This window comes from Lipotes vexillifer, unplaced genomic scaffold, assembly GCF_000442215.2.
Source record: "Lipotes vexillifer unplaced genomic scaffold, Lipotes_vexillifer_v1.1 scaffold498, whole genome shotgun sequence".
Taxonomy (NCBI): Eukaryota; Metazoa; Chordata; class Mammalia; order Artiodactyla; family Lipotidae; genus Lipotes; species Lipotes vexillifer.
Window position 1 is genome coordinate 1632013 of NW_006793744.1, and position 14194 is coordinate 1646206.

The following is a 14194-nucleotide window of genomic DNA, read 5'->3' on the forward strand; positions in this document are numbered from 1 at the left end:
CATTGATTCTGAGATACTGGTTGGTGTGAGAAAGACTTTTACTAAAAAGTAAAATAATTTAAAAATTAGTAAAGTTTTGGGTTGTGTCTGTTTATTAAACCTGTTGAATAAAACCTGTTAGGCTGTTGATGTTTGCTTGCTTTCCTTTCTAAGTAGTATGGTCATAAGTGGACTTAAAAATATGTATTGTAAATAAATAGGCCAATGAGAGAACTTTCATGTAGAAACAAACTTTGAAAGTGCAGTTACTGCTGAAGTGGGCTGGGCAAGTATTCTTGTCATAGAAGGCCCCCTTAACACAGTAGAAGAAAGACCTTCAGAGCCCAAGGGGCAAATGCAAACCTAGAGAAGTGAAACAGAGAAAAAAGAAGGGACGCGTTGGGATGGGACTGGAGATCCTTGCTAAGGAAAGGTAGATGCTGGCAGGCAACATAGAAAAAAAGGCAAGGGACAGAGAGAATACTGGAGAGTGGATAATGCAAAGTGCCCTTCTTTTTTTTCACATCGAGGTTTTATATTTGTGCTAATCTTCTTAAATGTTTAGTTCTGGCCAAGCAATTAGGCTATTTAACCTTGTTTAGAGTTATGCCCAGACAGTGTGAGATTGGGTTCACAGTACTGTATTATGTCCTTGGGAAAGAGAGGATCCGTAATTGATTTAGAGCTTCTCTGCATCTGCCCTGCTGTTCGACCACTGCTTTGCCATTGTCTAGACTCTAAGGCACCAGAAGCAATTAAAGAGGATCAATGTAAGCAGACAGGTGTGCCACGGTCACTTCCTCTCTTCATTCTACATGGCTCATATTCTCTGAATTTCATACAAACTACTCTGGAAGCAGCAAATTAAAAATATCTTAAGATTGCCAGTACTTCCAGGTCGCGCAAATAGATCCCCGAAAAAACCTTGCTCCTGATACCACTGGCAAAGGCATGATATTAACTTAAAAGAGATCTCAGATCTTAGACGTACTTTTTAGTTACAGGCATCAAAAAATGTATTTCCAAGTATCACTTCTATTACCCCGTGAATGTCAGAGACAGGAACTCACCACGTCCTTGACCCCAACCAGGTTTCAGAAGAGGCTTACTAAATTTTGCAGTAGGAATCCGAAAGGAGTGTGTGCAGGGTCTTTAAAGCTCTAAACCCCCTAGGAAGAGGCTTCCCCACCTGTCACAAACTGGACCGTCTCCACAGAGGGTGCCGGGCCCACCACCGCCACGCGGCGCTGAGGTCAGTCTCTCGCGTCTTGGGAGAGCTCTTTTTAATTCTAAATTACAGACTTCGCAGCCACCGGATATCCTCGCTGCAGAACTGGCAGTAGCCATGTGGCTGCACTCGCCTTTCCTGGCAACCACTACATTATTTCCACTAATACCCTGTCTGGGGCCTCTCGCTGGGCGACTCCTCATTTCCACCTCCCACCGCCGCCCCTGCCCCTGTGGGTAATAACCCGATCGTGGCCAGCGTGCCCAAACAAAGCGGAAACCACCCTCAAAGTTCTTGGTGATAGTGGCCCGGGAGACCCTCCCGCCAGCTCTCGGCGCCCCTGTCACGCCCGCGGAACGTGCCCGGGCCCCGAAGCCTCGTGGGGGGGCAGCCGCAGGGCGCCGCTGGGCGGGCCCGCAGCCATGTGCTCCGAACCGGGCGGGGCGGCGGCTGCGGCCTTCGCATTGTCCACGTTCCCCGCGCCCCGCCGCGCTCCGTCCCTCCCTATCTGTGGCGCACACGCGCGGAGCAAGCGGCGCGCCAGAGGCTGGCCTGCAGCAGCTGCGGCGGCGGCGGCGGCAGCGGCGGCGGCGGGGGCGGGGGCGGGGGCGGGGGCGGGGGCGGGGGCGGGGGCGGGGGCGGGGGCGGGGGCGGGGGCGGGGGCGGAGGCGACGCGGCGCGGAGAGGGGCGGGGCAGGCGGCGCGGGGGCGGGCCCGGGGCGAGGAGGCCTGGGCGCCAGCTAGCGAGAGGCGAGCGCGGCGAGCAGCGCAGAGGAGCGCGAACAGCAGCATGGCGGGGCTACGACGCCCGCGGCCGGGCTGCTACTGCCTCACCGCCGCGGCCGTGAACCTCCTGCTGGGCGTCTTCCAGGTTCTCCTGCCCTGCTGTCGCCCGGGAGGGGCTCAGGGACAAGGTCAGCCTGGCGCCGCTCCGCTGGCTTCCCTCTCCACCCCGCCCCCCCTTTCTTTTGGGGGAACTGCTGAAAGCTATAAGAGGGCGAGGGGAGGAACGGGAAAGGAGGAAGGAAAGCGGTTGCAATTCCGGGCTGGTACCCTTTTCTCACCGCGGCGTCCCCTCCGGCACCCTCCGCCCCCCGCCAACAGAAAGCTGGGAAGTCGCGGGGCTCGGGGACCGCGGCGCGGACCGCTAGCCGCGCGCGCCTCGGAGCCTTTGTGCGCGGGCCCCGGGCGCCCTGGGCGCAGCCCCCGCTTTGTGTGGCGCGCGCTGGGGCCCCGCCGCGGCCCGGCTTCCTGCAGCTTTGTTCCCCGGCCGCCCGGGCCGTGTCCCGCACACGCCCGTCCCAGCTGCTGCGGGATGCGGAGCGCAGGGTCCCGCGGGGTGGCCTCTCCTCTCCGTTCCCCCAGCGCTAGAGCCCCCGAGCCCGCACGTCCGAGGGGCCACCGGCTCGCACCCCGTCCATTGTGTTCCGATCTTCGGCTCGCTCCTCGGGTGGCCTCCGCTTCTAGAAGGGAAGGGAGGCTTGTTTTGGTGAGGCGGGTGCACTGGGGGACAATCGGGAAACAGGAAGCGGTTTTTTTCCCGTGCATTAAAAACGCGGTGTGTTTTTTGGTGTTGGTGCAGCGATCGAGCCCTTGCCGAACGTGGTGGAGCTGTGGCAGGCGGAGGAAGGGGAACTCCTGCTGCCCACTCAGGTGAGGACGGCCAGGTGACAGGGCGGCTGCGCGGGTGCAAGGGAGGAGAGGCCCGGAGGCCGCCGGCCCCCACGGCGGCACCGGCGCTCGGGCCACTTTGCAAGGCAAATAAACGGTCGGGCCGAGCCTGAACACCTGGCCACGGTGGCCTGCCCGGCCTCCTCCCGTGCCATGTGACAGGGCGTGAGTCACGCCGGCCCCAAGTTCAGGAGGTGGGAGCCGAGGCCACCTCAGCAGGGCCGCGGCCGGCGGCGGCGGTGCAGAGGGGAAGGGCGGGCCCCTCGGCCGCCAGTGGTCCGGGGTGGCCGAGGGACCCGTGCCTGATCTCTGCGTGAGCCGTCCTGTGTGCCTGAGGACCACGGGAGGATGGAATATTGATTTCAGAAATGTTAGTGAGTGGTCCTTGCCGTTAGCGTTAAGTAGCTTTGGGATGAAGATGTGACTTTAAAGGATTGTAATCTTGGGTTTTGTCCAAGTGCCTTTAATTTGTGTTAGAATACACCCTCTTGTTAAGAACTTGAATTTCAGGTTTCGGATCCACCCCCCGCCCCCCGCCCGTGTGATATAATGATTGCATGTGGAAAAATCATTACTAATGATTTGTTGAGAATCTGGCATCATCAGATTTACCGGTTCAATAGATGGAGTACTGCAAAGCCTTTGTGTTTAAGATTTAACTTTTAGGAGAATTTCTCATTGACTGCAGATGTACACATTTAAATATAATGTTGTTGACTGTTTTTCATCAGCGACAGTAGTGACCCCAAATGCATGTTTTGGATGGGTGGTGGGGGTGGTTTGAATTGTAAGGGACTACTCAGATTGTGTGCCAGTAATTTTTAAGGTGTTCATTACTTCTCACATTGGTGGCAGCACTTAATTCTATGTTGTCTCTTGTGGCTGTTTAGAAAACAGGATGTGTAGCTATAACTTCACTGGCGAGGCTGTGCAGTTTTACATTTCAGTGTTCTTCCTCCTATGTGGAGCATTTAGAGGGCTGGTTTTGAGATATTTGGAATATTCATTTTAACCAGGGCTAATGAATAACAGCTTCAAGGTGGAGAGGTGATTTTTTTTAGAGGAAAAATGTACTGGACCTTCCCTGAAGGCCAGCAGGCTGAAAGAGACCAGTCCTTGGAGAAAAAGCCCCATCAGGATGCGGAGCAGATAGTCTGTCCTTCTCTTAAAAGTTTATTCCTAAGTAGATTTTTTCCCCTGATTGTAAAGGGCAGATGTGTAGTGTTACAAAAATGCAGAAAGAGGAAAAGAACGAAATAGAAATCACCCAACTCCTGCTGAGAGAACCATGCTGAACATTTGGCATATTGACTTTTCACAAATGCAGTATAGTCATATTTGTGTATATCAGAGTTTTCAGCAGAGATGTTAGTGACATTTTGGGCTGGAGAATTCTTTATTGTGGGGGGCTGTCCTGGGAGCATCTCTGCCTCTTACCCGCTAGATGCCAGTGGCAGTCACTCCTCCCTCCCTGCAAGTTGTGACAGCTAAAAATGTCGCCAGACCTTTCCAGATGTCCCTGGGGAGCAGAACTGCCCCAGTTGAGAAGCACTGGTGTATATATATACATTTTTGCATTTTTACTCAATCGTACCCTCTACCTCTTCCTGGTTAGTGTAGGAAGCCAACCCAGACTGAAAGGAAAGGAAATGATAGACTTTCATTTGTTACAGCATTAGTCAAAGGCTCAGTCTCTGTGCTCAGAGATGGAAATGTCAAAGCCCCTGATATGATGAATGATTTTACTTATAGGCTCAAAAGTGTTTTGATGTAACTCTTAATTTCTGGTTTTGTTTATATGTATAATACAGTTTGTTTTGGTAAAAAATGTTAGAATTTTAGAAGCTGTTCTCTGGAATACTCACTATAGAAGCATTTATAACTAAGCTCTTTTAATCGAAGCTATAATGAAAGTGAAACTGATATTCAAAATCATTTTCTAAATACTCCATCTATATGTGTATTTTTTAGAGACTGTTTTACCCTACGTGTACCTCGGTGGGGGTGAGGATAGATATGGGTCTGTCTGTCTATATTTATCTAAGACGCATATCTATCTAAACTGCACGTGTGTGTGTGTGTGTGTGTGTGTGTGTGTGTGTGTAAACTGCAGAGAGTTCTGAAGAGAGTTATTTTTAGGGAATTCTTTTCAAACTATTTTGAAAAGAATTCTTTTCAAAGTATTTTGAATTTTTTCAGAAAAAGTTCCCTCATGTGTGTCAGGGAGTCTGTTGAAAAGAGAATATTTATAGGTGTTATGTAAATTTGCGGGTTTTCTGCCTACTTTGTAAGTTGGGCTCCTTTCAGGAAGACTTATAAGATGGCTTCAGAAGCGAAGATTTGTCAATGATCAGTGAAACAGGAGCGTCCGAAGATGTGGCATTAAAAAATTGAATACTAACATTTATACAGTTATCTATTTTGGACATATTTTCTAGATTGGGCCTTTTTCTTTTCTTTTCTTTTCTTTTTTTTTGCGGTACGCGGGCCTCTCACTGTTGTGGCCTCTTCCGTTGCGGAGCACAGGCTCCGGATGCGCAGGCTCAGCGGCCGTGGCTCAAGGGCCCAGCCGCTCCGCGGCATGTGGGATCCTCCGGGACCGGGGCACGAACCCGTGTCCCCTGCATCGGTAGGCGGACTCTCAACCACTGCGCCACCAGGGAAGCCCTCTTTTTCTTTTTTTAATGGGTCTCTTAAGTGACCAAGAACTTGAATAATGCATCATTAGTAAAACCAGATATAATAATTGAATTGTTATAAACTGCCAGCCTTATAAATCCCTCTGGCTGGGCTTCCAGGATTTGACTCAGGGCTCCATCGCTTTCCACCTCTCTGTCCTTGGTTTCTTCATCTGCAAAATGGGGTTAATAGTGGTGCCAATCTCAGAGGATTTTGTGAGGATTGAGTGCCTTGAATTTAGTAAGCGCTTAATATAGGTTACCTGTTTTTTTTGGCAGTATCTCATCTGACCCCTAGATTTGGTCACTGGAGAGCGTGGAACAGCTTTCCTGCTTTGAAAGGGCTGAACTAGTGCAGACAACTCAGTACTATCATGTGCCCAGCAGTTGCATAGATAAGTTACATTATTCATATCTTTTTGTTATACACTCTTTTATGTTGTAAAATGTTTTGGTCTAAGAACATTAAAACTTGATCCATGGTGATAATGAGAAGGAAGAAAAAAACATTAATTTTATTCTTAGATTTACAGGATTTTTCTTCTCTGACTCTACTTCATTCATGCTTCACCGCACTGACTCCAGAGTGGTGATGTTATAGAAGCCAAACAAATGTTTTTGTCAAATGTTTTATTGTCAAGAAGTGATTGCCTGTGTGCAAGGTACTGCTTCGTGTACCTTCTTACCCCGCCTTCAAGGTCAGAAACTTCCATGACCCCCTGTGAGCCACTGTGGCCCTCGGGGCCTTTTGCAGTGTGACCTTGTCTGCAGCTCCGCTCAGTCCTTTGGGACACTCGCCTGCCCCTTGACCGTGCAGGCCCAACATGGATCTGTTGAATGAAAGCACAAATGCGATTGCCCTGCCGTTTGTCCGAGATCAGTCCTTCCTGACCCCTAGCTTGGCCGTGGCACTGTCTCCATTTCTCCTCCCCTTTGAGTTTCTCGAGTGTCTGGATATTTTCCTTTGTCTTGTGTGTGCCTTGTTGCCCTAACTGGGCTCCCCTTAAGAGGGTTTGGGCATCTACGCTTGGGTGCCCCGTTGTGGCCACGATGTTGTGCCTGCAGTAGGCCTTCAGGGGTTCTTCCTGGTGGAGGAGAGGCCGTGCTCAGTGTCTTGTCCAGTTCCCCTATTCATGAAGTTAGCCACTCCTGAAGATGGCAGGTGGAATGCCTTAGGCATTGCGTTCCTATTACTGTTTAATAATCACATTTCTTTATCAGTTCTAGGAGCAAGAAGGGCAATCTACAGTTTGTTCATTTAGTCCATTCAGACTTTACTGGGGTGAGAAGCCTCACTCCTAAGGGCCGTGGTTGGGTTTGGGACGTGGACATCGGTGCCGAGTAGGAGCTGTTTCCTGATGCAGAAGCATGTTGGTCTGGGATGGGATGGCAAGGCTGTGTGATCATGGCCTTGTTAGTCCATCGAGCAAACAGCTGGCCCGGGCCTGGCCCAGGTAGGCCCCTGTGGTACAGTGATGAATAAGAATGTTTCTGCCTTGAAAAATCCTGCGTCTTGTTTATTTTGCCCACTGAAGCCTGAGTGTGTAGATATCAGAAATTGGTAGAAAGTGAAACAGGAAGTGGCACAATGAGTATCTCAAGTACACTGTGAGGTAACAGTCTCTCGCCCCAGGCTGGGAAGCATTGACTAGCATTTGGAAATCTTTTTGTCATAGAAATTTCTTTTTGGTTGAATCAAATTCCACTATTAACATAGAAAAATAATAACCAACATGGGCTGAATACTACTGGCATTGTTTAGCCCTTTACGAGTCTTAATTCATATTAAGATCCTAAAAGCTATGAAGTATCGTGAGCTGATTTCAGACGAGGAAATTGAGGCACACAGAGCGTAAGTAACTTGCCCAAGGTGATAAGAACATGCACGGCAGTGGTGGGATTTGAATCCAGGAGGAGTTTAGCTCCAGAGCCCAAGCTTTGGCCACTTTGCTACTGTGTGAGTTTTAGCACAGTTTGACCAGGAAAGTAGTATGGTGGTGATAAGGTGCCTGTGTCTGAGAGAAGTAATTTCGTGTTATGTTTTGAATTAGGAAGCTTTGCTTAATGAAATTTTTCTTTTTAATTAATTTATATTTGGCTGCACTGGGTCTTTGTTTCTGTGCGCGGGCTTTCTCTAGTTGCGGTGAGAAGGGGCTACTGTTCACTGCAGTGCACCGGCTTCTCATTGCGGTGGCTTCTCTTGTTGCAGAGCACGGGCTCTAGGTGCGCGGGCTTCAGTAGTTGTGGAACATGAGTTTAGTTGCTCCGCGGCATGAGGGATCTTCCCGGACCAGGGCTTGAACCCATGTCCCCTGCATTGGCAGGCGGATTCTTAACCACTGCGCCGCCAGAGAAGTCCAAATAAAGTTTTAAAAATAGTTATATCTGGGCTTCCCTGGTGGCGCAGTGGTTGAGAGTCCGCCTGCCGATGTAGGGCACACGGGTTCGTGCCCCGTTCTGGGAAGATCCCACATGCCGCGGAGCGGCTGGGCCCATGAGCCATGGCCGCTGAGCCTGCGTGTCTGGAGCCTGTGCTCCGCAGCGGGAGAGACCACAGCAGTGAGAGGCCCGCGTAAAATGTTATATCTACTGGTATTTAACTTTTTTTTATTGGAAAAATTTTTATTGAGCTATTATTCACATATAGTATTACAGTATTATATACTATATAATACTATAGTATTATAATATATAGTATAGTATTATAGTGTATAGTATAGTATAATATAGTATTATAGTATATAGTATATACTATATAATACTATAGTGTTAATACTATAGTAATATAGTATTATATTAATTTCAGGTGTACAGCATAATAATTCTATATTTGGAGCTTTGCAAAATAATCACCACAGTAAGTCTAGTTAAGATCCATTACCATACAGAGTTACAAAAATTTTTTTTTCTAGTGATGAGAACTTTTAAGATTTACTCTCAAAAAAAAAAAAGATCTACTCTCATAGCAAATTTCAAATAATGCAGTACAGTATTATTAACTGTAGTCACTATGCTGCATATTACATCCCCCATGCCTTATTTATTTTGTAAATGGAAGTTGGTACATTCTGACACCCTTCATCCATTTTGCCCACTCCCCACCTCTGCCTCTGGGAACTACCAGTCTGTTCTCTGTATCTGTGGACTTGGTGTTCTGTTCTGTTTTGTTTTGTTTAAGATTCCACAAGTAAGTGAGGTCATATGGTATTTGTCTTTCTCTGTGTGACTTATTTCACTTAGCATAATGCCCTCTGAGTCTATTCATGTTGTCACAGATGGCAAGATTTCATTCTTTTTTATAGCTGAGTAATATTCCAGTGTCTATACATATCACGTCTTCTTTATCCATTCATCTGTCAGTGGACACTTAGGTTGCTTCTGTGTGTTGGCTATTATAAATAATGCTGCAGTGAACATAGGTGTATATATATCTTTTCAAGTTAGTGTTTCAGGTTTCTTTGGATAAATACCCAGAGGTGGAATTGCTGGGTCATATGGTAGTTCTATTTTTAATTTTTTGAGGAACCTCTGTACTGTTTGCACCAGATTACAATCCCACCAGCAGTGCATGAGGGCTGCCTTTTCTCCACATCCTTACCGACCTTTCTTATCTTTTGTCTTTTTGATGATAGCCATCTCACAGGTGTGGAGCGATACCCACTAGTATTTAAGAAACACCTAGACTGTGCTTATCTCTGCAGACATTTATGGAGCATGTACTGTGGGCTGAGCACTGTTTTAAGTACTGGGGATGTCATGGGGAACAAAAAAAGAAAATCACTGCCCTTGTGGAGCTGGCAGTTTAATGGAGGCATATAGATAATAAGTAAGAAATAGAATAAGTGATAAGTTATGCAGTTTGTTAGAAGGGCATCAATGCTATATGGTGGCAGATTGGAGGAAGATTTGGGTGATGAGAGTTGCAGTTTTACTTCAAGAGGTCAAGGTAGGTCTCTTTGAGGAGGCCTGTATTTGGTATTTGAGACAGTCCCTGAAAGCTGTGAGAGAATTAGAATAGCTAGCAAGGTCCGGAGGCACTGCCAAGAGGGAGTGGGGAGAAATTACGGGGTTTGGTCCCTGCCCTTTGAGAGCTTGGTGTTGTTGGGGAGATAAAGCTGGATCCAAGTGCTGAAATGTAGGAACGGAGAGGAGGGAGAGAGGAGCAGTGTGTATTGGAGGGTCTGTTAAGGCTTTGGGGAGGGAGTGGCCGCTTAGAGACCTGCATTAGCCCAGAGCCTCACAGGGGAGGTGTGTTTTATGCTTTGAATGGGAGCCAGAGCCCTGCTGAAGTGTGGCTGTAGAGATTGGGATGGGTGTGTCAAGGTCAAGTGACAGTTGCTCAATTCCAGGTTCAGGAGCTTGGAGGTTGGTTCTTGAGCAGAGATTAACACGGTGACCTTGACTGCTGGGTCCGTAAGTAACGACTGATGTTGAAAAAGATTGGTCTCACAGTGGCACACAGGCTGGGTTGAAGGCAGCAATCTTTAAAAAAATTTTTTTTTAAATTGGGGTGTAATGTACAATATTAGATAAATTTTGGGTACAACATAGTGATTCACAGTTTTTAAAGGTTATCCTCCATTTATAGTTATTATAAAATATTGGCTATATTCCCTGTACTGTGCAGTGTATCCTTGTAGCTTATTTATTTTATACACAGTAGTTTGTGTCTCTTAGTCCCCTGCCCCTATCTTGCCTCTCCCCCTGGTGACTACTAGTTTGTTCTCTATATCGGTAAGTCTGTTTCTTTTTTGTTTCATTCACTAGTTTGGTGTACTTTTTTAGATTCCACATGTAAGTGGTATAACATAGTATTTGTTTTTCTCTGTCTGATTTATTTCATTAAGAATAATACCCTCCAGGTCTATCCATGTTGCTGCAAATGGCAAAATTTCGTTCTTTTTATGGCTGAGTAGTAGTCCTGTGTGTGTGTGTGTGTGTGTGTGTGTGTGTGTGTGTGTGTGTGGTGTGTGTGTGTGTGTGTGTGTGTGTGTGTGTGTGTGATGTGTGCATGTGTGTATCACATCTTCTTTATCCGTTCATCTGTTGATGGGCACTTGGGCTGCGTCCGTATCTTGGCTACTGGGAATAGTGCTGCTGTGACCATTGGGGTGCATGTATCTTTTCGATTTAGTGTTCTTGTTTTTTTTTCGGGTATATACCCAGGAGTGGAATTGCTAGGTCATATGGTAGCTCTATTTTTAGTTTTTTGAGAAACCTCTATACTGTTTTCCACTGTGGCTGCACCAGTTTACATTCTTGCCAGCGGTAGATGAGGGTTCCCTTTTCTCCACCTCCTGGAAAGGCAGCAGTCTTAAACAGAGTGAAAAGCCCGTCAACAGCGGTAGTGCAGGCCTGGGGTGCTGATGGCTTGGGCCAATTTGCCAGCAGGAGGGATGGAGAAGGACAGGTCTGAGCTGTATTTCTGGTGAATGGGTAGATCTTCATGCTTGGAGGTGACGGCAGGAGAGCAGTGTAGGACGACCCTCAGGTTTGCCCAGGGCCAGGGAGTGTGACGGCCTCTTCGACACCAGGGGGCCCTTCCCTTAGCAGGGACCCCTGGCGTTGAGAAGTCTGGTGTCGTTGTTTCTGGGGAGACAGTGCATAGAGCCTGGAGGTGTTTGGCGGTGGGGCCGCAGCTGTGGGTTAAGTGGTCCTGCACGTACTGTGGGGTCTGACCTAACCTGCCCGAGCCTTGGCTCCTGTAGGAAGGTTGGTGTTTATCTCCATGTGTGATGGTGTGAGAAGCTGGGGCTGCAGATAGGGATTGGGGCCCTGTGGCTCCAAGAGTGGGTTAACAGTCAGAGGGCGTTAGTGAAGCGGAGTCTGGGCCCAGGAGGATGCGGGGCAGGACGACCAGGAGAGCCTTGGGCTGGGGGCGCTGGAGGCACAGGAAGGGTGGGTGTTTCCGCAGCCAGCGATGCAGCTTCGGGAGAGGATAGATCTGTGCCAAGAGCGCGGGTGCCGGGCAAGCGCCGAGGCGGCGTTTAATTGGAGGATTGGCCCTTTTGCTTCTGTTGCAAAAGCACCTTCTCTTTTTACCCACCTGGTATGTGGCTTCTGGTCACAGTGTGGCATGGTAGGTCTCAGAGAAGATTTTGGAAGCGCATTTGAGTGAGATATTTATGTCACTTCTAAGTCAAAATCTATCAGGTGCTCATTTAGGGGATTCTTTATGTTTGGGGATTTTAATTATCGTTAAATTTTATCTTATGCGATTAACCTTAAACACCAAAAAAAGGCTCTTGGAGAGAGGAGTGTTGTCAAACCAATTTTGAGACTGTTTTGGTGGCGATTTTAAGCAGGTAGAATGTTTACTTACAGTGAACATCTAAGAGATCACTTGGGAGTTTCTGGCTTTCAGTGGTGCCATTCTAGTGTCATTCTTTTTTTTCAAAAAGTATTTATTGAGTGCCTGCTGTGTGCCAGGCACTGTTATAGACAAGTTCACCACCCCTGTGGGATTTGAAGAACTGTTTTTGTGTTTTGGGAAATTTTGTGTTTCTTTGAAACAACTGTTAAAGCATGTTCTCTCTCAATAGGGTGATTCTGAAGATGATATGGAGGAACAGTCTCGAGAACAGAGGTAAGGAAAAAAATGGGAGTAAATCCACGCTAAGTTTCTCTGCCCACTTTGGATGCTGTCTGAAGTCTTGGGATATGTCTGTGTTTATGTATTTAACATTATCTGTGATATACCTTTCTCTTTGGCATTTGGGGTATCTATACTCTCTAATAATGAATATGGCTTTGTTTTAAAATAAGGTTGCACAGAAAGCTGTTAAAACACGCCCCCTGCTAACTTCACTTTCCCATGGCGTGCATACACCATCCTGTTTATGAACATCTGTTGAGCATCAGGCAGTGTGCTGGGTGCTGGAAGTAAAACACTGAACAAGATCTGTTTGCGTGTAGTAGGGAAGTCAGACATTACTGTAAACAAAACAAAATAGTTATGCTTACAATAGGAACTATCAAGAATTCAGTTGCTGTGGTAGAGAATAAGGAGATGGATAGTATGCTTAGGTGGTTGGAGGTGACATTTGAGCTGAAGTCTGGAGGCTGTGTGGGAGCAGCCAGGCGGCAAGCAGAGGGAATGGCAGGTGCAAGGGTCCTGTGGTGGGAAGCACTGCTGGCAATCCAGGGATGTGGAGAAGGCCACTGTGGTTTCGTAGGATAGTGAGATGAGCTAGGACCTTAGAGGCCATAGTGAGGAGGTTCGGTTTTAATTTCTTTAAGTGTGAGATGAGTTGTTAAAAGATTTTAAGCAGGGGCCAGCAAATCAAAAGATGTAAATTACATTTTTTAAGGGAATGCTTTGGTCATGGGGCACTCTTGGTTAGTTGTTGTCAGACTGGGGTATCTGGTCCCTTGGAGGTACCCGAAGACTCTAAGTGGTACCTGGGCGTGGGGATAACTTTCAGAGAATCAGCTTCTAGATCCCCAGCATCCACATATTCTCCTAAAACTGATCTGTCTGAGGTCACAAGTTCTCCTTTTCCACCTCTTCTTTCGCAGTCTCACTTCTCCACTTTGCCAAACAAAGGCAGACCTCTTGCTGGGCCCCGATCCTGCTTTGTGCTTCATCTTGGGCAAAGGGACAGTTTGAAGTATTGGTATTGGTTAGGAGAAAGTGATTTAATTCTGGATGACGAATTCATTAGTAACTTTGGTGGTTTTCAAATCTTTACTTTCTATAATATTGAAGGAGAATCCAATCAAATTGTCAGTTGTTAGACCATCAAAAAGTGATTTGTGGATAAAACGCTGAGGGAGTGTAGAGCTTATAGGGTCAGTGCTGTAACAAAGCTCCTTCCATTTACATCTATTTATGTGAACAAGCTTTCTCAGTGTTTACATTACAAAAAAAAAAAAAAAGGGACAAGGAAAATAAGATTAAATTGATGCTAATTAACCCTGTCTCATTCTAGCAGTAACAGTCATATAAACCAATTGAGGGGAAAAAGTTCCATAAATCTCATTAAAGGATGCATTTTCAATAAAATTTGAACTCTTATGTTTAATTAACTGTCAAAGTTTGTAAATTTTGTTAGATCAGTTGTATGCTAATAAAAATTACGATAATTCAGAAGAAAAATATTTGACACTTAGACCCTGTGGTCACAGGATATTTAAAAAACCCCAAGATCTCAATTTATACCCATAGTTTTGTTGAAAAAGGCTTTGAACATAAAGCTATATTAGGTTAAAATTCTTTGAGGGAATATCCAGCAATACAGGAAAGCCTATCTGTATATTTTTAAAAATGAATAATGATGGATATCATTATATGGTATTTAGATTCCTTTGAATGTATTTAAAAAAGTGAGTTTTATTAAAAATGCCAATATTTTTATAATAGGCCAGAAATTGCATTCTTTGCAAACATTCAAATTCATAGTATAACATAAAAAATTTTTTTTCTCCTTGACTTATATGTATGTTTTTTTTTTAATTGAAGTATAGTTGACTTACAGTGTGTTAATTTCTGCTGTGTACAGCAAAGTGATTCAGTAGTACAGCATTTTAAATGTTGGGATTACTTAAATATACGGGGCAGAGTTCAAAGTTTGTCACAATCCTATCTGAGTGTCTGGGAGCAAAAAGAGCTGAGGAATGCTGACGCTGGTTCCTGCTG

At 46.5% G+C, this 14194-nt stretch overlaps 1 protein-coding gene across 1 annotated transcript in view; it reads left to right on the forward strand.

The window, feature by feature from the left end:
• Positions 1 to 1997: 1997 nt before the first annotated feature.
• TMEM131L (transmembrane 131 like) overlaps positions 1998 to 14194 on the forward strand; it is a 170769-nt gene continuing 158572 nt past the window's right edge. The window contains exons 1-3 of the mRNA XM_007466718.1: positions 1998 to 2121; positions 2790 to 2860; positions 12099 to 12142. Of these exons, the coding sequence (XP_007466780.1) occupies positions 1998 to 2121; positions 2790 to 2860; positions 12099 to 12142 (239 nt within the window). The remainder of the gene's footprint in view (positions 2122 to 2789; positions 2861 to 12098; positions 12143 to 14194) is intronic.